Here is a 27256-nt window from a genome sequence, read left to right as displayed (position 1 = left end):
CTCTGCCAATGAAAGGCGTCTGATCCAACCTTCACAACAGGGTCCTAAGTCTCTGACTAGACTCTTCTCCTCTGTCGCCCCCCGGTGGCGGAATGAACTTCCAAACTCCATTCGATCTGCACCTTTAAGAAAAAACTAAAGACCCAGCTCTTTCATGAATACCTACTAACTTAACGATGATGGTCTCCATATTATTGATGATGATGATGATGGTAATGACGATGGTTTTTGTTTGATAACGATGACTTATAAGATGGTTTCTATACTGATCAGAGCTCTCAAGAACTGCAGTCAGTGTTGTGCTTTGCCTCTGGTCACTTCCTGTCAGCACCTGTGTGTCCAATCAGACTCAAAGCTGATCCTTTGCTCTTACTGACATTGTTCCCTTTTTTTCTAGATCCTTGCTTGTGTTGTACTTACTCTCTGATGTACGTCTCTTTGGATAAAAGCGTCTGCTCAGTGAATTGTTAATGCTGAATACACTCAGCAAACAAACCAACACCATGACGCAACACAGACACACAGTGTACTACTTCATGTTGGCTGACAGTAAACCGAATTACAGTTACAGATTTACAGTTACAGCTCATTTGTGACGCAAACTGTTTGTTTTTTTTTGGCTTTTTGCAGCATAAATTGAAATACGACACAACCGAGAAATATCACGATGCTCTCTGTGAAATGAATGGCAAGTCAGGTAAACAGGCTGACCCTGCGCAGGATGCTTAACCCTTACATGGCTTTTCCCTCACTGGGTTAAAAGATAAGGTCAAATGTGTGACCGCAATTCATCGTTGAGGATATGCCAGCTAGACAGATGGTAGCACAGTGTGTGTCACTAAACACACGGAGCAAAGCTGATTTGTGCGAGTGCAGGTCAGGAGCTAGCGGAACACTGGCTGCCTACATCATCAACACCTGCAGGTAAAGCTAAGCTAACGCTAACTCAGCAGGATTAAAATCCTCAAACTGTTATAAATTCAAAACATATTACCTTTTCTTGATATGCAGTTCTCCGGGTTTTTTTACGTAGAAGGCTGAGGAGGAGCTTCGCCGTGCTAATCACCTGCCAGGCACCGGACTGTCACGGGAAGTAAACATCTCCATTGTGGCTCAAACGATTTCCCCCCCTTAGTCTACGATTCTAACTCGCTTTGATTATCGGTGGAGCCAAGATGGCGTCCGGTGCGAGACAGTTTCCAAAGCGCTGAAAACTTCCGCCAGTTTACGAACGTCAGCCAGGCGGATTACTGACCTCTGCTGGACGTACATGAGAAGTTCATTTCCATGTTACAACTTGAAATGACTTGTAAAAATAAAGTAAGGTACAAACCAAAGAATGTATACAAGAGTAACATGAATTAAAAAACATTATTTTTTAGATAGATAGATAGCTAGATAGATCCTTTAATAATCCTTTACAGGAAATTACAGTGCCACAATAGCTTCAAGACAGACATAACACCACACATTTAATCAGATAGCTTCCATACTTAATAAGTAAAAATACTAAAAAAAGTTATTTTTGTGCATTGTAAAACCTTATAGCAGCTCGTATACAAGACTTCCTGTATCTCTCAGTTTTGCACATTGGTGCAATCAGTGGGCTGATCAGCATACAGTGTGATTATTACAATATTTCAAAATAAAACTCTCAGAGCCTGACATGTACAAAAAAGAAAACCATCCAATTGTCTGGATTCACAGTGAAAAGCTTCTGCATATCTGCACTAGAGTTCAGTTACATACACAACCTTAAACAAAAAGATAAGGATGAGGAATAAGAAGAAATTGAAGAGAAAAAAAAAGACACGATTTTCTGGCTGATAATGAAAAGATTTAATGACAGGTCCACTTTTTCAAAGACACATCACAACAAATAATTTAATTGCAGAGCAAAACTTTTTACATACTGATCATGATACCCTATTGCACAAACCGATTGAGAATGAACACAATTTGAGGTAGCAGTTACACAATTTCACAAGGAGTTCTTTATCAAAGACATAATGCAAAGATGACTATGTTTAATGCAACATATTATACGGGATGTGCAATTTATTTCATTAAAAGAAAAAAGTGAATAACTTCATAGCTTTTTTTTTAATATTGCTGCATCGTCTTATAAACAAAAGGTATGCAGGCATTATGATTTGATAAAATTGGAAACCCCCCAGATCTTTCTAAAAACTGTAATGATGACTCTATTAGAGTCTAAGCCATGTGTCACATGATGCACAACACCAGGAGTCTGAAACTGAAGCAGCTACATGGAATTTAGCCAATCACTTTATTATTTATACCTGAGCTTTTCTACTGGGGTATTTCAGGCCTGGGGTGACATTTGGGGGTAAGGTGTGGTCAATGGTGTCGGTTATAAGGAGACATTATATGGGAACATATCGTATGGCAGGTTATGAAAGTTAGAAAACTTGAAGCTTACACTGCATCGATTGCAGTTTGAATCAATAAGGATGAGGTTATGGATACTCTGCCCACAGTGGATTTGTATGTACAGCACACCAGGTGGAGCCAAAGAGAGTGGTTTAGCTTTATATGAACTGAAAATCCACTGAAGCCAGTTTTGAATCAGATGCTGTACTTTTTTGTCTGGTCAGTCTGACCAGTCGTTTTCATCCAGCTCCGAGTCCTCTTCCGAGTCAGTGTACTCCACCGCAATGCGACGGGATAGGATGGTGGCCACGTCGTTCCCCACCGGCTCGCGCTTGTTCTGCTGCTCCTGCTGCTCTTGGACTTTCTTCAGCTGGATGCCTGATAACGGCACACGCAGTGAAATGAGAAATAATATGAGACAACTGTCAGTCACAGAATATACTTCAGAAACTGTACAAATACCACGACCCACCTATACGAATGGCGGACAACAAGTCGCTCCTCGCGTCTCTCACGGGTTTTGTCTCCCCTCTTCCTCCGTCGCTGCGTCCTGCAAGGTGTGAGGGTGCAGCTGGGGGGGGGAGAGGAGGAGGAGGGGGACCCGGAGGAGGAGGCATCATGTGTATTCCTGGAGGAGGTACAGGTGGGAGCGGGTAGCCTGGGCCTATATGTGAAACTCCATTATGTGGCGTTGGTGAAAGTGCAACCGGACGGAAACCAAAGGCTGTCTGTGCTGAGGGGATGGGTGGGCCTGAGGTAGGAGGTGGAGGATGCGAGCTGGATGACATTAAAAGAAAGGAAAAATATTATTTTGTAGAGGAAACATCATCATTTAATTCATCCTCTGATGATGCAAAAAAGAAACAAACATACTGGTAGTCTGCAGGTGGATGCGATGAGCCGTTCAGAGTGACGGGCTCTGCAGTGTCGTAGGTCACTCTCTTGTAGTTGACATCAATGCTGTGGTATTCATGCTCCACAGGTGGTGACGAGGATGGCTTATTATGTGACTTGGCATAATTGCAAGCAGCGTGGGCAGGCACAGGAGGGATGGGGTAGTCTGGGAGGTCAGGCCTGGATAAACAATGGACGACAAAACGCTTCTCATTCAGATGATATCCAGATGGTGGATTTGTTTGTTATAATAATCCTAACAGAAGCTCTATATACGGGAGACAAATTTCAATTTGACTCTCAAGATTGAACCCCCTACCAAAATCCTCTTTTAGGATTAACTCCACCTGATCTTTGTCTTTAATGTTAAACGTAATGCACAGAAATCTAGATACATCATACTTTGTTTTGTCCTTTAGGTGTTTCTTTCAAGAATAATATTGACTGACAGAACATGTAGCAACATTTAGTTAACAACATTTAGGAATTTCATATAAAAAGACTGCCCTGAAGATATTTTAAATGTGCAGTTTTAACAGATTTTCCATATATTAGTATTTGAAGAAATAGTTATTATGCAGCCATCCAAAGGATTTCAAACAGAGTGTCAAAAAGAGTTCAACAGTTATCACTGCAAACGTCTCCACAAAGCCGTGCAGTTTTGAATGTTCAAATTCAATGAAGATCATGAAGGAGACAAGCCTGCACACTCACTACATGAATAATAAAAGCAGGATTGATCCACTCTACATTTAAGACATTTTAAATGCTGATGCTGTTGTTCTATCTGCCCTGCACCTTCATGATGTGTGTGTTTCACTACTAACATTTTAAACCCTGGTTGTATCCCTTCTTTCTGTCTTTCTTACTTTCTTTCAAAAAATGCACTACTAACCTGCCATCAGGTGAGAGCGAGCCCTCAGACGAAGCCCCTCTGCGCAGAGTTTGTGGATGGCGGTGATCTGGACGAAGCTCTTTATCGAAGGCCATCATGTTCCACTCGTGTCTGCGGTTTCTCGCCTTTCTCACCTTCTTCACCTCGCGCTGAAGGGTGCTGTTCTCCACACATCGCTTCTGCTCCTGAATCGAAGGCCAAAGACGGAAATGAAAACCTATCTGCCAAACAAATATGTAAAAAAAAACATAAAGCAGTGGGGTAGAGTGTTCTCTCTCTCTTACCCTTTGCCTCCGCCTTTCTTTCCGCTTCTCCTCGGTGTCCTGGAGCATTTTCTCCTTCCACAGTTCAAAGAAGTACGAGGGGTCGGAGTAGAAGTTCATCGCATTTGTAGAATCCTCCCTGTGTTGAAAAACAATTTTCCCAATCCAATACATGCTTCAACTAGAAATGTAACATGTTGGGAAGTAGTCGTTTTTTAAAGCCATAAAGTACCTGTAGGCAGTGAGGGCATCGAGGGGAGGAGGCCTGTCGCTGCGGTTGTGCATCTCAGCCACCGAGCTGGGCGTGCTGCCCTTTGACAAAACCTGCTGGTCGTGAACAGTGGAGCTTTTGAATGCCTTCCTCATGTTTATGTCCTGAAGCGAGACTACAAAACAGAAAGACAGAGGCTTTTTTTTTTAAGGTGAATAAAAAGCATCTGAGAATGAATGACAGGGTAGAAAATAAGATATTTAATCAACAGACAGATGGCTTCCAGTGGACTAACCTTCCTCCACGCTGGAGTCCAGCTGGGTGACCTTGACGGCCAAGCGGTCGATACGGTCCTGCAGAGAGTTGGCACGCCCATAAAAGGTGTTAGCCTCGTTAAAAAGCTCCCCGAAAACATTTTCTGCATGTGTACCTGCAACCAAAGCAAAGAAAATGGAGGAGCAAAATCAGTTTTTTAATTTTCTTTTAATCAAGATCACTTATCAATCTCTGACTTGAAGAAAGAAGTGCATCATGGTGCACAACACATGAACATATAAAATTAAATGGACTAAGAAAGAATTTGATTTTAAACACACCAAAAACATATATTTATCTCTTTTACTTCTGTCTTGTGTTTAATGTGAAAGTAGAGCTTAGCTAACAGTTTTGTATTTAAATCATTAATTTCACGTTTCTTTTTATTAGAAGCAGCTTCACATTGTGATGTTCAGTTTTATGAACTTTGTTGAAATACAGCATGTTCTGTGTTAAGCTCTTCTAAAATAAAACACAGTTTGTGTGTTTTTCTGAGTCCATTATATTTCTCTGGAACAAAAGCTTGCATTAAGTGTTTGTTCTGTGCACATAAGAGCATGAATGACACATGCCAAAAAGCTCAGATCCCCTTAATGTGGGAGCTATCATTAGACTAACTGTTTGAGTCTCCGCCCACTGACTCTGCTTCTTATCTGCCTGCGAAACAAAGCTTTACGGTAAGCTCTAAGCTTGTGTATCTTCACTAAATACACACACACACACACACACACACACACACACACACACACCTACACACACACTCACGCACACACACACTCACGCACACACACACTAATCAGAGTACTCATTCACCAGATGTCCTGGAGTAACTTTGCTAACATATTCTTTCCCTCTACATTATCCCTTTGCTGTCTCGTATTTTTTATGCACAAATTGTAAAAACCTGCAAAACAGAAACACAACGACAGAGCTGAAAATCATCAAACCATCTAATCAATCATCTTCTGTCCATTGTGGCTCATAGTGGGTCCAGTGGGTAGATGTTAGTCCTTAAAGATTTGGTAAAAAACGTAAACAGTGAGGTGATAATTGCTTTGCTTTAATGTAAAAATTATGTTTTATTTGGTCTTGTTTGGAGCCTAATAAACAGGTTTCACTGGGATATAGGATTCCTTATTTCTGAAAACCAGTGGTTAAGGGAATTAGAAAATGTAAGCATGCCAAACAGTCGTTGATGTGAGGCTTCATGTCATGATCAAAACATGGACACAAGGCTGTGCTGATCTTCTGTTCTACTAAGGTCATACCTTCTGCAAACAAAATTACATGTTCAAAAAATCCAAAGGTAAGTTGGAAAAATCAAGAATTGCATTAATGGTTTCCAAAACTGTCTACAGTACAACTTCTCATGACTTTTATTGAACTTTAAAGCTAATTAAGGTTGATTTTACTCAAAAGTAATACAATTTAAACTAATGAGTTTTGTGGCTACACTTTACAGATGGATTGGGCTCAGACAGATTCATTCCTGTAAGCAAAGGGTTAAATATACGATCTGATACACTTTATGGAGATTTTATGGTAAAAACAAAGTTCAACATGTTATCGGTCTAAACAAATGTTGGATAAAGATAATAACACCGTGGATCTTACTCAGACTACTGAGCTGACGGATGATGGCGGACAGCGTGTTATTGGTCACACATTCAAGCTCGTTGCCAATCCCATCAGGCACTGCACTGTGGCACAGGTGGCGAGGCTCAATGTTCCTCTTTACCAAAGGCATGACCCCGTTTTACATCTCACACTCAGCACCTGCTGGGGAAGAGAAGACAGCCCTGTCAGCTCAGTGAATACTTCAACCTGCACAGTAGAAATATGAGCTCTTAAATCAATATGTAAAAGACAACGTCAATAGTAATCAAACATTGAAGAGTGTCATGATTTATGCGTTGAGTAAAGAATCCAGGTATATACTATTTAAGTTTAGAATTGTAAAAGTGTGTGATAAATAGATATTGATAATAGAAAAGTGTTGGAAAATAGTGTATATAATATAATTGGAGCTGAATTCAAAATGTAAAAATGAATATGCCTTTCATGTTTTGCTTTTATTACATATGTCCAAAAAGATTGTTCAAAAGAAGAGAAAGCATCAAAATCAAAAATTAAACTATTCATGATTTTGTTTCATTTTCTGTGTTGAATGGTGGGACACTTTGTGTTTATTGTCACGATTTACCACCATCTGTCAAAGTGTTAAACCTTTTGTATGCTTATGGTAATGGGCATTTTTTAAATGGATTTAACATGCGGCACAGCTGCTTTATTCAGTGAGGTTATTGTGATCAAAGAGGTGTGAAGACAGCAAATTTGCCAATTTTTAAGTGACTTAGCAAGTCATTATGACATTGACTTGAAACAAGTGATTGAGTGATTGCCAATAATTACAGGCTGGAGTGAGTCCGGAAACTATTAACAAGGGGGCAATAACCACCATCATTTCCATCGTCTGTGCAACATGGAAAAACAAGCTGGGGGAAAGTTGGGAAAGAACACGGAGCTGCTTGACAGTGACTATGGGAGATAGGAAACGTAACACCAGGATGATGTTGACATTCTAACATTTTTAACAGATATGACGCAAAGTTTTTAATCAAATTTCAGGAGTTTAATTCCTCAGTTTCTGAGAAAGCCGGCTGCTTCAGCAGTTGACCATAAATTAATGAGGTCACTTGACAAAAAGACAAATTAAAGATACCCAATGATAAGAATGATGATTTAAGTATATTCTTTATCTTCTTACCATAAGATGCCTCTTCTTCATTAAAGCCAACTCTTTGTGTTTATGGTCCATGCACTTCTCAAGTTACCATAAATAACAGGTATAAATCAGTTATGTTTATTAGTTCCTATTTCCTCACAGGCAAGTAGGCTACTTGACTGTCTTGTTGTTCAGCTAATACTATATTCTCCTAATCCAATCCATAACCTTACAACACCTTACCATATTGTGTCTAACCTGCAAACTGATCATGATAGTATTGGGCTAAAATACAAATCCAGTAGTAAGATTAGTTTGACACAGGACTCAGACACTGGTGTAAAGGGGGAAAGTATTTTTCAAACAATTTATACATCTTAACTTTTCATTGCATTGACTTTGTCAATCTATACAGCACATCATAAAAGCATTTAACACATCAAAAGATGATGTTTCTTGAACTGTTTCTTAATCAGGTAATATTTATTATGACATGTGCTGCTTCCCTTGTGATAGAGATCTTGTTTTTCAATGGGTTAATTACCTAGTTAAATAAAAGTTAAATAAAAAATGTCACGAAATAGTTAACACAAGGTAGGCTACAGCGAGATTTGAATTGTTCCCAGTCAGAAGATAAAACTTTTGACACCATATATAAACATTACAGACAGAATAGGTTCAGCTACATATACAATGAATGCCGTTTGAGTCAGTCATTAATTTGCAGTAAATAACCGGATAAGGCGTTTCCTCATTTAATTAATTAATTAATAAATAAATAAATAAATAAATAAATAAATAAATGAATAAATAAATAAATATTTTTTTACAGCCTTATTACGCGGGAGTCGTTGGCGGGAAATTCCCATAATCCACTGCGGGACGTAACGTCAACACTCCGCAAAGGTAACAAGGTATCTTAATGTGTCGGCCCTCTGCCATGGTGGCTTTTCGAAGTGGCTTTTCAGTAACTGAGATGTTTGTTGTTATAACTCTGCAGCAGGTAACCTTTAACAATACACGAACACAATACACAAGATAAAGACACAATGTGGCTCTGGTAGTGTATTAAACACAAAATGTTTCTAATCCTACCAGAACATTTCCGTTGGGTCAGCGTACGTTTTGTTGGTCACGTCAGCACGTTGGGCCGGAGCAGTGACGGTTTTAGTCCGAGCTGTATCATCCACATTAAAATATTCTTCTTTGGCCTGCTGCTGTCCTGTGTTGGACGGAGACAGTAGTGGACATCTCTGCAGAACAGAGTTCACTCTGACAACAAATCCCTCTGGTCCAAATCACAGCTTGAGCCATGAGGGGATTTAGTCAGCAGATTTACTCCTGTCATCCAATCACAGTCTTAATGCCAGCTGATTGACATCCAGAATTTTAATTTCAGGATGTATTAGTCCTATTTTTATGCACTGTAAGTCATCAGCTGCCTTCTATGAATTTTATATTCATATGACAGATAGTGCTGAGAAACAAATACAAATTTAGCTGCAATTAAAACGCATCAATATGCTCACTAATTACTGCATTAAATAACAATGTGATTAAAGTAAAAAAGAGGGGCTATACTCACGTGTTTTTTCAGTCAATCTGTATTTGTATAACGCCAATTCATAACAAATGATATCTCAAGACACTTTACATAAAGCAGGTAAAAAACCTTACTCTCATTGTTATATAATCTACAAAGACCAAACATTAATCCATCATGAGCACTAACGTTTAGCAAAGTTACAGTGGCGAGGACAAACTTCCTTTTAACAGGCAGAAGCTTTGAGCCGAACCGGACTCAAACTGTGTTGGGCTGGGAAAGTGGGACAGAGGTAGATGCAGGAAGAAGGACAAACTGAGCAACAACAACAATGGATGTGATAGATTTATATCTGGAATGTCAGTAATAATGGTAAAAGCATATGCAGCATTAACTGTAACAACTAAGTATGATAATAGACTGATTATTCTTATATTAACGTTAACAACTGTTATGATGAGCATGTTCTAAAGGTTTTTTAAATGTGCTTTTTTGTTTAAATTATCTGTATGACATATATTAGCACATAAAAGTCACATTTCTTCCATTGCATGCAAAAGTAGACTTAATTTTGTTTCTATTCTAAGATGACTTAAAATAACTCATTTTTATAATCAAATATATAAACTGAAGTATTGGATTCCTAGTATAACACTGAATAGAAATGAAGCAAATCCTAAGATTTTAAGAGGCAATAAATAGTGAATTTTGAGCAATTTTCCAAACAAAAAATAAAATATGACTAGTTGAATAATTAGCTCAACCTTCAGCATTAAAATTAAATGTTTAAAGCATTAACTTTGGCAAAATTGTCTTTAGCTGTCCAAAAGTACACTTTGTTCCTGACTGGCTAATCTGTTTCTTAATTACACATCTTTGAATATTCATCATTTTTTGTATCTGTGTAACATTTCTGTGTTGTTTTATTTTACCTTCTATAGCTTTCTCAGTTTTCTCTAATGTCAGTTTTACACCATCCAGTCTACATAAACAGCGGTAGTCCCATCCTGCCTATCAACATCTTAGTGGAGATGACCTGGATTAATAGTGAAATGAGACTCGGCATTGGATTTGAAAGCACACACACACACGCACACACACACTGCTCTTTTCTCACAGATGGCATCATCTGGATGGCGGGAGGGACTAGTGTAACCCAGATATGGGGGCTTAAATCTTAATAACTCATAGAAATAACAGGAAAAGGGCTTGTGTGCCACAAAGACATTGTCAAATCCAACTATCTCTACTATGTACTAATCTGCATTGTTGACCAGTTTGAATTGCAAGTTGAATCCTTTTTTTTTCTTAAGAAAGGATTTCTTACAGGAAAGCCACATATACTTTTCAGAAGTGAATTTATGAGGCAAAAGAAAAAGCCACAGGGGGATGGAGGAGAGAGAAAGAAAGTTAATAAAAAAAACACAACACGAGAGAGGTGTGCAACAAAATCAAGAACATGTTAAAGAAGTGATTTTGTTGAAACAGTCAATATTTTGATCTTTATAGTTCACAAACTTTGCCATGGAACAGAAGTCCAAAAGAAGAGACCTGAGGTTACTTCTAATGAAAGGAGACAATAACTCTGTTTAGAAGACTAGGTCAACATTTGGGTAAGATGCTTAATGGCTGAAACTATAGGAAGTGTTTTTCCATCATTTCCATTTTTTTACATCACGTGTAGTTTCCATTTCTAACACTGACCTAAGCCAACCATGCCCTCGCTCCAGCTTCAAACGGGACAGAAAATTAAGATGGGTAAATCCATCATTTCATGTAGTTGTCTCCAGAAGGTAAAATACATTTATAATCCAGTATTTTAATGTATCAATCTATTGCCTTTCTATCAGATCTAGAGGTTGAGTTGCATCTTTTTTGATCGTACGTTTGGGCAGTTTCAGGCAAGTAGATCACAGTGAAAGAAACTGCAGAGCAGTGTTACACGTGGTTATATCTCCAAAGCTTTGCTATACCGGTGTCATAGTCCTTCAATTACACAAAAAAAGTACGTTGCTGAAACGGAATAGTTCCAGTAACAAAAGTTATTCATAGGAAGACAATAAAAACAAAGTAATGTATTGAATGCATTTTCAAAGATTGGTCTGGCACTAGTTAATAATTCTCTATAGATATCAGACGTCACTGTGCAGGAAAACAAAAGAGGAAAGGAGACAAAATACAGCAACATAGCAAAGCTTTTACAAATCAAAGCATCCTGAATTTAGTCAATAACAGTCCATATCTATTGTAGAAGGGCTTTCAAAAGCAAATGCTGAAAATCAAGTACTCATAGAGACCACTGGAAACAGACTAGGTATGAAATAAATCTAGAACCTGTCACATTTAAGAAACTCTAAATAAGGACCCGCTATTATTTCACTCAGGCCTGTCGATGTGTGATTTGAAAGGTCTCCTCTTTTCCCCCGATTGTCTTTCGGTACATGTAGTCTTGATGGTGTCAGTTTGCTTTACAGCTTTGGAGAGTATGTCACTGAGGGGTCTTCATATTTTAGACAGTGCCGTAATCTCTTGGCCAGCTCAGAAGTATTAACCCACATACTGTACTTACCCTCCCCATTATCACCATTATTGACCCTGCTGATTTCAAACAATGTAGCAGACCACTGGCTTAACCACTTAACACTAACACCTCCATCATCCATTACACACAGACACCCAGACTGCCTCTCCTCTGATATTTGCCCTCCTATTATGGCTTTCTAGTCCTACTCCATATTGATCACTGCCAATGCCTTACCAGTTATTATCCACTGAGAGTGAGTGCCATACACACACTTACATCCACACTGAGCTTCGTCAAGAGCATCACTGTATAAATCCTCAGTTTTTCTCTGTCAGGTTTTGCTGTTTTAACTTTAATTTAAAACTAAAAGTTCAGAATAATAATCTTATCTCACACCATCTGACTGTCTTACAAAAATACTCTTACATTTGTTTTGTTTTTATCATCAATAACGTTGAAGTTCAAAGTCCACACACAATCATCATATTCAACCGTACATCACACTCAGGGTAGGAAGGTCATATTCTGTGTGAGGTTGAGCAGCTGCGTACCGTGTTATATGATAAAAACATCAAGATTTATATGCAATTGATAATATACTGACTTGATGGTGAAAACCCAGAGGGGCATAATACTATATTTCACAAACAGATTGCTTTCCACTTGTGATCAGATCACTGAAATCACATGTTGATACCAGGTGTAAACAGGATCAATGACGCTGAAAATGTTCTTTAATTGGATGATGTTGATGGTATAAGATGGAGATATAGGCTTAGGCTTTGTAGGAGCTTGATTGAAACTACAAAGGACAAAAATCATGACTTCTTAATCTCCTTTATATCTTTGATTTGGACACTTCTACATTTTTTCTAAAGGTTTATCTTTGGGCTTTTTGTGCCTTTATTTTAGAGACAGGAAGTGGATAGAGTCAGAAATGGGAGAGAGAGAGAGAGAGAGTGGGGAATGTAATGCAGAAAAGAAGCCACAGGTCGGATTCAAACCCGGGCCGCCCGCCTTGAGGACTACAGCCTCCGGACATTGGGTGCACACACTAACCACTATGATACTGGTGCGCCCCCCCCCATGCTGGTGGTAGTTCTATACTGTTGTATACAAGCAATATCACCCTCGAGGTCGACATGTTGTACTCAATATCAGCACTGCTGTGTTATCGGCCTGTGGCTTCGTGTCAACGGCCACATCACAACATATTGCTTCAGCTGATATTCAGTAGAACATCACTCCCTCTGGTGTGACGTCGCTTAAGTTTATTTCTGTTTAGTATAGATCTACTCGTTAGTAGAGATCTTCTCTTTTAACTTGTCATTGTTGGTAGGACAAGTTTATCATTTGTCAGTCTGTGGGTTAAATATCCTCTGTCCTTATATCTGTAAAAACTTTATGTCATTTTAGGTGTACTGACCCAGAGCCTGGAGCTGACTGAAACTTCCTTTGTTATGCATCGACTTGTTCATAGAGAAATGTTTAGGATAAAGTACTATGGGGCAAACACAAAGATAAACATGTTTTAACATAACGTCCTTTGACAGATCCAGATGCTGATCAGCTACGTAACCAATGAGGAGGATGTTGTGGAGCACGCTCGGGTTGAACGTTGAGTACCAGTCTTCTCCTCAAACAAGCAGCAATATCAGGTAAGAGATCAGACTAAAAATAACTTCATGACATTTTTGTTAATGTTGCTTTTTTGTTGTTTGGGAATAAGACATTTTCATCCACTAACTAGCTTTTTCAGGAGCTATATCAACTGCATCTCAAGAATCATGTGGGCGCTTGTTAGTTATTGAAGCTTACCTCATAAATAAAAAAAATAACCAGACAGTACTGTCTTTCTTCTGCATTAACAAATCACTATAATTCTCCATATCTAATCATTATAGAGCTATCATCAAGTAGTTATCCTACTTTTTTTTTCTCATCTTTTCTACAATGGGCCTTTACAAAACACAAAACCTTAGATTTTCCCATAGCAGAGCGCAGCACACCACACGACAGTGGGAAAAATAATCAGCCAGAGCTTAATGCCGTATCAAAAGCCTCACAGTTCCTGAGCAGCCGCCTTTAGAGGGGGTGACTCTTAGAATGCCTCGGCTTGTTTGTCTCATGGTTTAAGTGGTGCACATAGCCATGGAAAGATCATTAAATCACTGTTTTACCACTTGGCTTAATCCCCTCAACAAAAGAGGAAGATACAAAAAAGGAGAAAATGGAGAGAAAAAAGTGGTGGGCGAGATTAAGTGGAAACTTGATGGATCTAAAGTGACGGCTCTGTTTCCCAGCGTTGCTAAGGGGAGCTAAGAATCTTGATTCCGCATCTCTCAGGCAGAAGAGTGGCTGCTGATCGGACGTCCCCTGTTACCCCTGCAGCGGCCAGCGGCGCTTGTAGTGTCCACCGCTGTGGCCATCTGCCGGATTACCCAGCAGGATATATTTTTATAGAGAGCATCCTATTCATATCCTGCCTGCAAAGGTTTACATTAAGGTTGAACTCGGGTGCACTTACAATGGCAGATGAAGTAAGCCCTATCCTTCTTACAGCACCCCTCCCCATCTTCTCACTGTTTGAGAGACTGATAGCACTGGGTTGAAAGCGGCTGCTTCACCATGGCATGAAAGAGGATCTCATGCAATGCCACTGTCTGCTGCTGGTTTCTTTTTTTTTTTTTTGTTCAAAGTACTGACAACAAAGTGGTGCCCAGCATGAAAAAAACATTTGTACGTGCCAAGTGCAATTGTTTCTTCTAATATGCATCAACAGGCCAACTTCTCTGTGTTACCATACAGGTGAACTCATTCCTGGGAAAATGTTTTTTTCTTTCTCAGCCTTGTAGGCGCGATGGCGTCCCCCTTTTTCCTCGCCCTAACGGGATTAGTCGTGCCAGTGCTACCCCGGCTGTCACGGTACTGTCTACTTCCCATCTCTCTTCTGGGCCTCTAATGTGATTAACCCATTCCCTGTGGTCCAAATGGTTCTGGAGGAGGGAAGGGGAGGAGGGGGGCACCTCCTTGGCATGTTCCTCCTTATGCCTGACTCGCCATCATTGGCACCTTTGTCAAGCAGGAAGGACCGAGGTTGAAGGTCTGTTAGGGTTTGAAGAAAGTACAGTGTCTGAAGAGAGAGCTTCAGACTCAAACTTAATCTTAAATTTAATATGTTACTTTTTAAACCCTTTTAGGAAATGTCATTTTTGTTTGAATTGTCTCAGAATCAATAACAAGGATCCAGACATCTATTAACATATTTAAACTCTGGATCTCGTGTTACCAGTTCGCTGTGTTTCAGTCTGATCACAATCTATTCAAACGCGTCTGCCATTAAAGAAAATCTGTTCAGGCTGATTTGTATTACGGCTTTTGCTTTCAGAGACGTCAGCCCTGAATATTTACCGCTTGCTTAAGTGGAGACAATAATGATCGCCTACGCCCATCATCTTGTCAAATGTCAGTGCGGTGGGGCTTCGCCTGTTTAACACATGTCACGCTCATTTTCGACTCATCTGTCGCAAGTCGTCTTCGGGGCATCTGCTGCACACAGAGGACCACATGCCCTCTGCCACCGCTCAGAGGGAGCGGCACTCAGCGCCAAAGACGTACAAAAACACAGAGCTGAAATCACCTTTACAGTGGCAAACACTTGTCACTTCACATTTTGACGTGTGTGCAGTGTGGTTACGTACAGCACACTGAAGCTTCTCTGTAAAGAGGACATTAATTTACATGTTGACAAACTCAGCTGGACTCTAGAAGTAAACAACCTTTTTTTTTTAATAGAAATTAAATCTCACCAATCAAAAGGAAACAAAGCAATTTCAAAAATCCTGAAAATAAATATAAGTTTTTATAAAGGAAAAAAGTGCTGCTCATGAAACAGCTTATTGGCTGCTGATCAAACCAGTCAATTACAACAATGATAACTGCACATGAGCCAAATACTTATAAAGCCAATTAAACTTTAACTTGACTTATTTTAACATCGTTCTGTTTTGTTTCCTGTGTCAAAGCAGGGAAAGAGACCGTCCCTGTCCAACACCAAAGACCCTCATGCTGTTTTCACAAGCCCTTCACGTGAGCGCACAGCCCTCAGTCAGGCGATGGCACGGAGAATTAGGAGTCTTAATTAAGATTTTGTACAACTCTGCATGTGCTGTTCACAAGCGAGACAACAGACTGGAAGGGGGGCGGGGTGTGGTGGATCCTTTAAACAGCTGCTCTGATAAAAAAAAAGCCCAAATTTAACATGAAGATCCACACTTTGGAGGAATATGTCATTTTGATTTCACCTTCAGAGATAGTTCAGAAGGTATTGTACACGTGACTGATAACTTTTAGTTTGTTCAAACTCTCTGTGAAGTGTTCATATTTTTATTTTAAGGCATGAAAAAGCAAAAAAAAATGAAAAGAAAAGAAAAACAATCCGACATTGTGACGAAAGACAATACCGTGCATGAGGGGGTAGTGCCTCTTGTGTGGAGATTTGGTTGGTTTCCAATCCTGATATCCAGCCCAGCACCATGTAATGGAAGGTGACACTTATTGTATTAGTGGAGGCTAATGAGTGTCTAAAAGCCTGTGTGACTGTGTGCACCAAGGAATCTCATCGTGTGTGTTGGGCGGTAGGAAGAAAGGACAATGTCTCTGCGAAGTAGACGAGGGTGTAAAGTTCAGCCTAAAAGAAAACAAAGTCTACCACCGTCACTGAAGATCTCAGGAGGCACGTGAGACTTTCAGGCACTTCAATCCTAATAGATTTATAAAGAGGAAAGAATGGGTGGCCACATTTTTGGATACTTTATTTAAGATTATCTTCAAACTGGTCATCTTGAACTATAATCAGCAAAATAGAACTTTTGATCTAGAACAGGGATGGGGATGTTTTGTTTCAAGGCCCCCTAAACACACAGGTTTGTCTTTGAATTCTTAAAACAAATATGGCCCTGTCTTACACCAAGTACATGTCTCTGCTTGTAACACACACACAGGGATGAGATGCACAGCGATCCTCCTCATAAGGAAATAGCAGCACATTTGCTGGTACAGTTAAATGGAGTTGTTTGTAGAACAAAGGGGGTGGGAGATGGCTGGCCTTTGTTTCCCTCCTTACGTATACTGTTTATCGGTATGGGACTGATCTAGCGATGCAAGAGGAATACACGCTAAATGCTTCCACCCCAAACACCAGCTTTACCTCAGCCCTGCACCAGCTCCCAATCATGCACCCTCAATCTTTATAGATAGATAGATAGATAGATAGACACTTTATTGATCCCGAGGGAAATTCAAAGCATCCAGTAGCAGGTTACAAAGACGTATATGACATGAAACATTTATTACAAATTAAACTGCAAAACCGATATTATTAAAGAATACCCCTAGATGAATCAAACTTAAACTGTGCAATTAAAAATAGACTCATACAAGAAATGTACATAACCCGTGCAGGGATAAAAATATATATGTGTAATTTAAAGCAAGAACCTATAAACAGTTGAGGGACAAATCTGTAATTAGACCTGAATATAAAAAAATAAAAATAAAAAAGTGTTGACCTTCTGACCTTCTGTTTGTTCTCAGACACATAAGGACTCTAAAATTATAAAGACACCCACTCACACACATGAAACTAAGAGGTAACTGTATAGTGAATATTGTGTGTAGTGGCACATGTCCACAGATATTAATGCAGACTGTCCAGTTCATCTTATATATATATATATATATATATATATATATATATATATATATATATATATATATATATATGATATATCAATGTGATCCTGCAGCAAGAACAAATAAAAAAAATGAACAGCCAAACTTTACTAGATGTTTAGCACACAGAGCTGAAATAATCAGAAGATTCTGATCCTGCCAGTGTGGCATTTCTTCCATGGTTATAACATCACTAAGTGCATCAACATATTTCATACAGTGGCCAGGAGGACTGTCGGAGGAAAGAAGTTCAATATGCCATCCCAAGTCTCAGCCAAAAATAATGGCTCTGGCTCTTTAAGAGAATGTGAGGTAACACTGTGATTGATTAAGTAGTCTAACCCAAATGTGGTCAAATTTTCCACACTTTTCTTTTTGTTTACAACTTAATGATATTTGATCTTGCAGGACATTTAGTGAGGAGGGGGGGGGGGCTGCATGTGGCCCACGGGACACCGGTTGACCATCCCTGATCTAGATAGATCTATTTTTACCTTTATTTAACCAGGAAGGTCATTAAGAACACATTCTTATTTGCAAAGACAGCCTGGCAAATCTATCTGGTTTTCTCCACAATACCTGTGTTTGCAACATGTCCCTTCTGAATTTGAGCTTTATCTTACTGCATCATAATTGTGTGAAAAGATGGCCAACGCACCGAGGGGAATCAGTGAAATGTAAACATGCTGAACGAGAAAGCATTGTTTGTTTAGCATGAAATAGGTTTTTTGATCCATAGTGATGGATTCAGTCTTTTGCGACATGGACATGACATTGCCATTACCTGGGCAGCCCCAGTAAAGGACTTGTACATTAAGTTGCTTTTCTCCAGAAGAAATCCAGGAGCGCTGTCGGCAGCAAAGACAAAAATAATAATTATAATGACATAAATGTCAGGTCTAAATTATAAGCTGTTAAAAATAAAAGCATCAACAAATTAACTCAAACCGGTTGACATTTTCTGTTCTGATGATCCTGTTTTGAGTATTTTTGTTATAAGGGCCATACGAGTCATTGCCTCTCTGATGAGGGAAATATTACCCAGATCACTTGTGGGACTGAAGGCAACATTAAACCACTCAACAGGAGTCCCCATCGTTACGTGGGTGCTTTATCAACATGTGATGCCCTCAGTTGTTCACATGATTGAGAGAGATATTTCATATCTTAGTGATAAAGCACTATAAGGGATAGATCAACAAAACAGAGCAACATTAGAAAAAATGTGAAACCTAAGATGTGATGCTGATCTGTTAACAAGTGACTTCATGTTCGTTACAGTCTTGCTCTTCCTCTTTTAATCAGGTATTTAGATTAATGAACTCAAATCTATTATGAACTAAAAGCCTCTGAAACACAGATTCTATATAACATTTTTTTTATAATTCAGTTTGTCTGAATTTGGGGAGAAGTGATCGAAATAAAAAAAGTGTCAGGTGTAAACAATGAAAGGTGCAGTTCTTCTTTCTAACCACAAGGTGGATATCTAATTAAATGAATGTGGCATCACTGTCAAGTGGGACTGTTTCTTTATAACACATCCACAGCTTAATGTGAATCTAGTTCTTGTTGAGAAACATTTACCAATAAAATCAACAGCCAATAAAATCACCTTTTAATGTTAAAAGACTTCAATATTCTTATTTATAGTCTTTAGAGTACGCCTCTGTAATAATCTCTGAAGATTCTCTGTGAACTCATTGTTAGATATAAGTCCACTTGAGTTGTTATGTTGCTGCTTTGTCATTGTGTTGCATGTTGGTTGTTGTAAAAGGTCCTTACAGGGAGGCTTCAGTCAATATGTAAATCTTTACTTTATTTCTCCTGCATGAATCAGCTTCACCACAGAAGTTTGCAAATCTCATGGTTTATTTATACAGCACATTTCAGAAACAAGGCGATTCAACGTGCTTCACAAACGACATCAGAAGCATCAGGAAAAAGAGAAAAAGAAACATTAAAATAGAACATTTAAAAATCACTCAAACAACAATTAACAACCACAGATTGAGAAGAAATACAGAAATATGACATTAAACGAAAGCGACATTAAAATACAAAACATACACACCATATTTATTTGGGTTGCTGACGTCAGAATCATACTATCCCGCATGACACAGATTCACCTGCTGGTCTTTAACAGTCTATGGTCTCATCTAATTGAAATGGATTTTGTTTAACAATCCACCTAAAAACGTCTACCTGAGGATTTTGGCTCACAGTGCTGTCTGTGCCAGAAACTCAAAATAACGGTTGAGAGACCATCCCTTAATTAAACATATTTAATTGAACTTAATTATATTTATTTTGTTATTTTTAGGTTAAGTTTGAGTCCCATGTGGGGCGGTGGTCCAGGTTCGAGTCTGTTCTTTTTCCCCAATTTCCTACTCTATCCACTGTCCTCTCTAATAGAGGTGTAACAGTTTGTGTTTGGTGAGATGGGGGAAGCAGTGGAGATATCTCAGTCACTCCAGTACACTATCATGTGTGTTGTTGTTTAGGTCAGCAGAGCTCTGAGTGGAGGTCCTGAGCCACTTGTTGCAGAAAATCTTCTCCCCTGCGGGTGTCATCAGTGGGACAAGGTAAGCCTTCCCGAAACTTTGTCTTCCTCATGTTCATTCTTCTTCTTTGTGTTTTTAAACACACATTTAGTGTTTAAAAACAGCTTTTTGGATCTATTATTGATTCAGGAGAAACATGTTACACAGATGAGAAACAGCAGATGATCATAAAAGAGTTATGACTGAATGCTCTCTGTTGTCTATGTGGGGCCGGTGTAGCTCAGTTGGTAGAGCAGGCTGCTCCGTGCAGAGAGGACACAGTCCTTGTTGCACTGGTTCCAGATTTGACTCCTGGTTTTGTCGCTATTTTGTGCACGTCATCCACCACACTCTCTCTCTCTCTCTCTCTGAATATCCTCTGTCCATCTTCAGCCGACCTGTCAAATTAAAGGCACCCCCCCCCCCCCCCATTGTTTTTGTTTATTTGTCACACTTCATAATGTTTTTGCAATATTGAACAATTTTTTCACACCGCATTTTCTTTCCATAATGTGCCTAAATTCAATCCAAAGTAGTACACACAAAACGTGCTGCAGTGAGAAGGACATGCTGATAACTGTTGAAATGCAAACAGGAATTTTAAATGTATAAATTGCTAAATCAAGACCCTTTTATTTAACCGTGTTCAGCAGCTATATCCGTAGTTGCAATATCTTAACACAGGTTCAATTCTTAATCACTGTTACAAATTGGCATCTATCATTTAAATATTTCAAACACTTCCCATACACAGATGACGCTCATTCGTGCCTTTGCTCTTTGGCTGAATGTGACCATTGAAAGTTATAGACCAAACACTGAATTCTTGTCATTGTTCACAATTTATGAATGGCCTAATTTGTTAGCAGATTTCAAAAAGCCATTTCACAAATGCGGCCAATTTCTCGAATGCTTTCACTGATGGGTGGCTGTGAAAAAATAAAGTCGTCCTACCAGGAGGCTGTCAACTATAGGCACATGGCCCACTGGAGATATAATGACATCAAGGAGCTGGAATGAAAGCAGGCTTTTTAAACAGGCCGGTGCAGGCTTACACTTGGTACACAGGTCAACTTCAGTGCGCTCATCTGAACCTAACTCAGGTTGACACAATTTGACCTCAGCTGATACCCCTCACCGCTGCCCTTTGTTTTCAGCTTCTCTCCTGGGAACTGCATTTAATACTATCCTCACAGATTCTATCAAATGTTCCCGTCTTCTGAGCTCTCATTTCTCAACATTTGCTTTTCTATTATTTCTCACAACTCCACGTCTTTCAGAAATCAGCCTTTGTAGGCCTCTCACTGAGGCTGCGGGCCTGACAGAATTGTTTCTCTCTGCCTGGTCTTCAAAGAAACACGCCCTTTTAGAGGATTGAATGAAGAGGCTATTGTTGTTGTTAGCCTAAGCTAGATGTTTTGATACACAAACATTTTAGAACTGTATCTTACGAAGTCGATGGCGACACTCTGGGGTAGAATTTTGCCACTTTTGCTGAGCTCTCAAATGTCAGGAAACTTTTCACGAGGCAGGTTGAATCACAAGCCTCTGTCTTTAAAAGTAGTGATTTCAGAGATTTCACAGTCAAATGAACAACAAAAGATTAATTTGTTTAATGCCTCTTGGCACAAAAGGAAGTCTAATCTTTGCTTTCTTTTGTGGCTTTAACATAAGTGTCAAGAGGTGGAGTGGTTTAAACAACTGTTTTAAATGAAGCTCCATCACCTGCTCTTCAAACAGGTGTCTTAGTTTAGCCTCCGATTTTACCTCCATAGTTTGTTTAGACGGGGACTTGGAGCTTTTAGAGATGTCTGTCTCAGACCTTTGTTTGTTCTTATAACCATTAAAAAAGATAAAACATTATAATGCATAGTAGGTTGCGTTTTTGAGTTTATCTCTAGTTTCAGATCATCTGCAATCTGTTGATGTCATCATTTGTAGAAAGCATTGATTACTTTGTTTAAATGCTAATCTGTTGTTCAGCATTTTTTCCACTTGCTGTATCAATTTGAAATTGTCTCAATGTGTTTAGATCTCACCGTCTGTTAACTTTTAATTTCTCATCAAAGCTAGGCCCAAACATGAAAGATTTTACACCAGCACGTTTTTTGTTGTTGTTGTTGTTGTTGACGGCTACAATCCCACGACTCTGCCCTCCAGCAGCTGGGCACAGCTTTCTGCGTAGTTAGACACAAAGTCCACGTTTTGGAAACGCATCTAAAATTCTTTTAGAACGAACCTGGAAAGAAAGAGAGAGCAGGGAAAAGTCCGTCATTTAGAGGTAGCAGGTGGATGATTATGCATGGTTGACCAATCGCACAGAAAAAGATGCCCGAAAGAGCATTCAACATGAGAAAGCCTATGTTCCTCATTTCCTAATTAGTGTTTGGATTCTGCTTCCTTGTGCAGCATCCTGCATTGCTGCAGAAAAAGCAACATAAAAGTAGTGTTTAACCGTAAAACCTTTGGTATCTTTTCAGAGAGAACGGGTCTTTTTTGGGGGGGGGGTCCTGTGTTTATTTTCTAACAGTGAATGGCTGGTGGCGAGGTGTGAAGCTATGAATACTGTGAGGTCAACCTGACGTGATGCTGTAAATACTAACAGGGGCCAGTCGGTAATGAGCCAGGCCGCGGCTCTGCACTCTATTCAACTTTTTAACCAAAGAAAGTGAACAGAGAGCAGCGCCTTTGTTTAACAAATACAAACGTAAAAAGAGATACACTGACAACAGACAATATGAGAAGCTAATTGTCATTGCTTTCTCATTAATCTTGTCTGCAAACTTCAGCTGCAGCCAGAAAGCGGGATTAAATAAAGAGTTTACCATACAGTGACCCATGAAATGCAAGAAAACCATGTCAAGAAAAAAAAAGTCCAGATAATTTGATTTAAAAAAAGTGTCGATTTCCATATGCTCAGAAAATGTTTCAGTGGTAAAACAAAAGGGGATTATATGGATCAATATAAGGTCTGAAGTTGAAGGTTTTGAAGTCTTCAATAACATGTTGTAGGATTGGTTACCTCACGTGTTTTCCATCTATCTCCAAACACTAAATAAACTAACATGACACGGTGAAAGCTGCTGTGTCCAGGTGAAGTCTGAGGAAGAGCATGTTGGCTGGAAACGTCACTTTACTAAATCCTTCAAACGGGAGCTTCTTGGTGTGCGGATCTTGTTTTGCTTTCCTCACCTTTTCATGTTTTTTGGATCCAGCACCCACTGAGGGATGTCTGTGTGTCTTTATTGATTTTTTCTTGTGACAAACAGAACACTAAAAAAATCAAGAGTTGTCTGTAAAGCTCCCTTCATACAGAATGGTGCTTTACAGGTGAGGCACAAGCTGATGTAAGCTAGTGAAAACTTTACATGTAAGTAAAGAGCAAAAAACACGTCGTATATCTTACTTACAGCCTTACATTCTCAAAAAAAAAAAAAAACTAGCTTATGAGGTTTGCTCTAAGTTCATGTTAACAGATATATCATCATCATCTTTATTGCCAGACTCAGGAGTCTCTAAAAGTGATCTGATGAAAAGTTTTCGTCCTGCTCTCTTGGTCATATTTAATCATAGTATAACATGTAACCGTTCAGATAGAAAGACTACAAAGTGCTTTGAAAGCAATTTGAATATTGCAAAAAAAAAAAAAGTTAAAAAAGTAACAAAAACCGGCAACTGATGTTACGACTTTTGAATGGATGTTTGTGTTTCCTCCTGTAAATGCGCTGCAGGGTTTCCCTCTCTGATAAATTAGAATTAGAGAAAGGAGAATGGTTGTTCCTGATTGTACAACAACAGTGTTTTAGAGCATTCAAGGGATTCAGCACCTTTACGCTCACAGACAGTGTTGAATATATGATGGCTTTCTGGTGTTTAACAGCTCATAGTTTATGATTTTGTGGTCTCACTGAAATGAAAAAAAGAAGAAGCCAGTGGAGCAGCGTTGATGATGTAGTGTTGGGGTTTTCAGTTTGGTGTGAGAAACTGCAGGTGGTCTTTGGAGGTCTGCAGGACTGACGTTAAGTGGATTGTGATGAATTATGTGCACGAATACCTTCAATGCTAATGAAGCACAAGTGTTGATGTTATGAAAATGAAATGACAAAGACAGCTGAAGGTGTTTATGCTTTATAAACAGGTTTTAAAAGAATTAAATGTCTGGGCTGAACCTCTGTGAGACCTGAGCTGGTCATGCAGACAACAGGATTTAACCAGGAGGACATGCAGACTTAACTTAGTGACCTCACACACAGAGAGGGATTTCTGTGTGGGCCAATAAAATGACACATTATAACCTCTAAGGATTATTCCAACAAAGTTAACCCTATATATTCTCTATTAAACGCCACAGTACAGTCGGTTTTAGAAAACAGCACAGCCTCCTGTCGCTCCAAGGTATTCACGTTCAGATTTAAATGGCAGTCAGGAGGGTAATAATTCATGCAGAAGTCCTTGCAGATCCAAACACCACATCAGTGAGGAGTTGATGTGTAAATGTTGTGACACTGATTGTGCTTTCCGTCTGTGATAATAATTGTCACCGGGTAACTGTAGTTCCACTTTTTGCCCATGGGGTGTCACTATATAGACGATTATCTCTGAACTTGTCACGGCACACAGAATGTCTGTGAAGTTAGTGTGCTGCTGATCACACTGGATCGTTTCTCACAAGTGTCAGAAGTCTTGTGTTTCTCTGGCAAAAGCCTCTGTATTCAGAGGGAATGAAATGCAGTGATTATTTCCTGGAAGTGGGAGAAAAAAAATTGACATTAACATTTATTAAGACGCCTTCTTAATGTGTATCAAATTGAATAATATAGCAATCCAAATAACCTCTCACTTAGTGTGATAAACATACTATTTTATTAAAGTGGCAGTGAAAAAATAACACTGTTAACGTGCCATAAAAATGTTTCCATGTAACAGATCATGGTTCATCAGAATACGGTGAAATCACCAGGAGAGAAACATCAGGTAGCAGCCCATGCAGCTAGGAAATGTATTAATAAGTAACACCCAACATATTTGATCGGTCCTATTTACACTGCTGATTAGCAGAGTTACTTTTGGCAGCTTTTTTTAGGTTGTGTCTTAGTCCTCTGATGAACATGCTTGTTAGTCACATTTTTATAGTTTTAGTTTCAATCGATGACAACTTCAACATTTGAGTCCAATTTTAGTCAATATTTTAGTCATTCCCTTTAGTGAAAAGGTTTTCTCTTTATTAATTAATTCAATTGGCCTCACACAATTATCAGAAATGAGTTTCTAGACAACAGGTTGTATTAAAAAAAAAAAATCTAAACTCGTAAACTGTAAATTTCCCCATTGTGGGATAAATAAAGGATTATCTTATCTTAAACGCATGAAAAACCTCAAACACCTAAAACAATAAAATGTAATATTCATATTATTACAGCTGTAAAATGGATACACTGTAAGATAATAAAACACTCACACAGAACATATTACTACCCTATCCATACGTTTGGTATCTTACATCATACTGATGACAATACCCATATGTTGAATGAAGGACTTTTACTTGTAGTGGGGTTTTTTCACAGTGTGGGTAGAGTACTTTTACGACCAGCTCTGTGATACGATAAAGCACAGAGGAGCTACAGCTTGACCTATCAAACAGCTTTTTTATAGCCTACATCTTTATAAAGCATTACAAGGTTACTAATATTATGACGAGACTCACAGTGAGGAAAGAATCATGATGGGGGGGTTTAAATGTCTGACTGACCACCACCAATGTTTTAGACTTATCTCATTTACTAAAACAAAATCAGATTTATAGTTACCAAAGATCAACGTTTGCCCGTCAACATCTCGTCATTCACTGACGGTTACCATCTAATGATTTTGGTTGATTTATTAAGAAACCAATAAAAGAATGAGTCTGTGAAACCTCAACAGAGAGATGATGAGCAGTTGGTTATCGGACAAAAAAACTTGGTCAACTGATGACTTCAAAAGTGAGAAGAGATGCACCGACTCTGGAGATCAGGGCTGATATTTATGTTTTAAACAACAATTTAGCTGATTGCCAATACGGATGTTTTTAATTACTTCTCTGTCTTTCCTCGTGTAATTTCTTCAAACGAGCCCTGCTTGTAGTAACTCCTCATGAAGTGTCCAGGAACATGACTCACAAACTGCATGTCGCTGATCTTTCTGTCTATAGCTGACATTCATGTCGATCAGAGTTTGACCAACTGGTGACTTCTTCTTCCCAAAAAAAAAAAAAAAAACATCTTCTGAATCAGCAGTTAGGTGTACTGGCTTGCAAACATTAAATTGATGCAACACTACAGATACACATCGGCTACTGACATCGGTGCTTTCCGTTGGTTTGATTCCTGTCGACAGGGCAAGTATGAGACGGTGCATCCCTTAAAGGCACCATAGTTAATAGATGACATTGCACTAGGTATTGATTTTGATTGAGTCATTATGAAAAGTGTGCTGATAATACTTTATGACGTTAGGTGAAAAAACTGGAAGTCAAGGAGCTGGTTTACTTAAACGTATTTAAGAAGAAAGCAAAGTGCAGGCTTATACAACTAAATTGTGTTGGTAGGCACGACCTGATTGGTTTGGCCTTCCTATCACTTTCTCATGTAACAGTGCCAGACATGGTCGAGTTTTGTGGCAGTCTTAAATATTTGTGTTGAAATCTCCCATCACCTGCTCCTCAGTTACACAGGGATTTAATGAAAAGATATTGTTTTAGCAGACACTGTCACCTTTAAATACCTATAGCTGTTTTTAATCCAAATAAAATCAACGCTAATGCTTCATTACCGAGTATTTTTACATAATGATCCTCATGCTGCTGCTGTTAATTTTTTTATTAACGCAATTACCGGGCTCTTAGTGGCCGGGGTCAGCGGGGTCTAATTACCCTGCGTCATGCCGGTAAATAGTTGGAGGTGTCTCTGAGCAGGTGGCCCTGGAGGTAAGAGGGAGACATGGGGCATACCGAGGCGGGCAATTACTGGATGAATTTCACTTTAATAAATGTTGAGCTACATTTGGAAATTCAGATAACAGAGCTTTCTGCCTAATGGGTGCTGCACTGAGGCCACTTGAGCAAGAAAATGATCTGAAAGAGGGTTTAATTAACACAAGCTACATGATCCAGGGAGCGCGTGACAGAATGTTAAAGTGAGGGGGAGAGCACGCAGCGCAGGGATAATATGAAAAT

At 39.1% G+C, this 27256-nt stretch overlaps 2 protein-coding genes across 5 annotated transcripts in view; one reads left to right on the top strand and one right to left on the bottom strand.

The window, feature by feature from the left end:
* si:dkey-251i10.1 (uncharacterized protein LOC100038774 homolog) overlaps positions 1-27256 on the top strand; it is a 211843-nt gene that overhangs the window by 22430 nt on the left and 162157 nt on the right. The gene's annotated exons all lie outside the window — the stretch shown is intronic.
* Positions 1661-8975, bottom strand: wasf3a (WASP family member 3a). 4 transcript variants are annotated; one of them, XM_061054777.1, is made up of 9 exons: positions 8793-8975; positions 6587-6748; positions 4953-5087; positions 4679-4832; positions 4468-4585; positions 4184-4368; positions 3268-3468; positions 2867-3171; positions 1661-2772 (listed from the first exon to the last, which is right to left on the bottom strand). In XM_061054777.1, the coding sequence occupies exons 2-9, from the start codon at positions 6717-6719 to the stop codon at positions 2615-2617; spliced, it is 1389 nt and encodes a 462-aa protein (XP_060910760.1). In that variant the 5' UTR covers positions 6720-6748; positions 8793-8975; the 3' UTR covers positions 1661-2614. The 4 variants fall into 4 exon arrangements, with proteins under 4 accessions (XP_060910760.1, XP_060910761.1, XP_060910762.1 ...); XM_061054778.1 differs by having other exon boundaries at positions 6587-6751; positions 8820-8964; XM_061054779.1 differs by having other exon boundaries at positions 8820-8960.

Source organism: Labrus mixtus, chromosome 14 (assembly GCF_963584025.1).
Source record: "Labrus mixtus chromosome 14, fLabMix1.1, whole genome shotgun sequence".
Classification (NCBI taxonomy): Eukaryota; Metazoa; Chordata; class Actinopteri; order Labriformes; family Labridae; genus Labrus; species Labrus mixtus.
The sequence above is the reverse complement of the archived record's forward strand: the minus strand, read 5'-3'. Positions and strand labels throughout refer to the sequence as shown.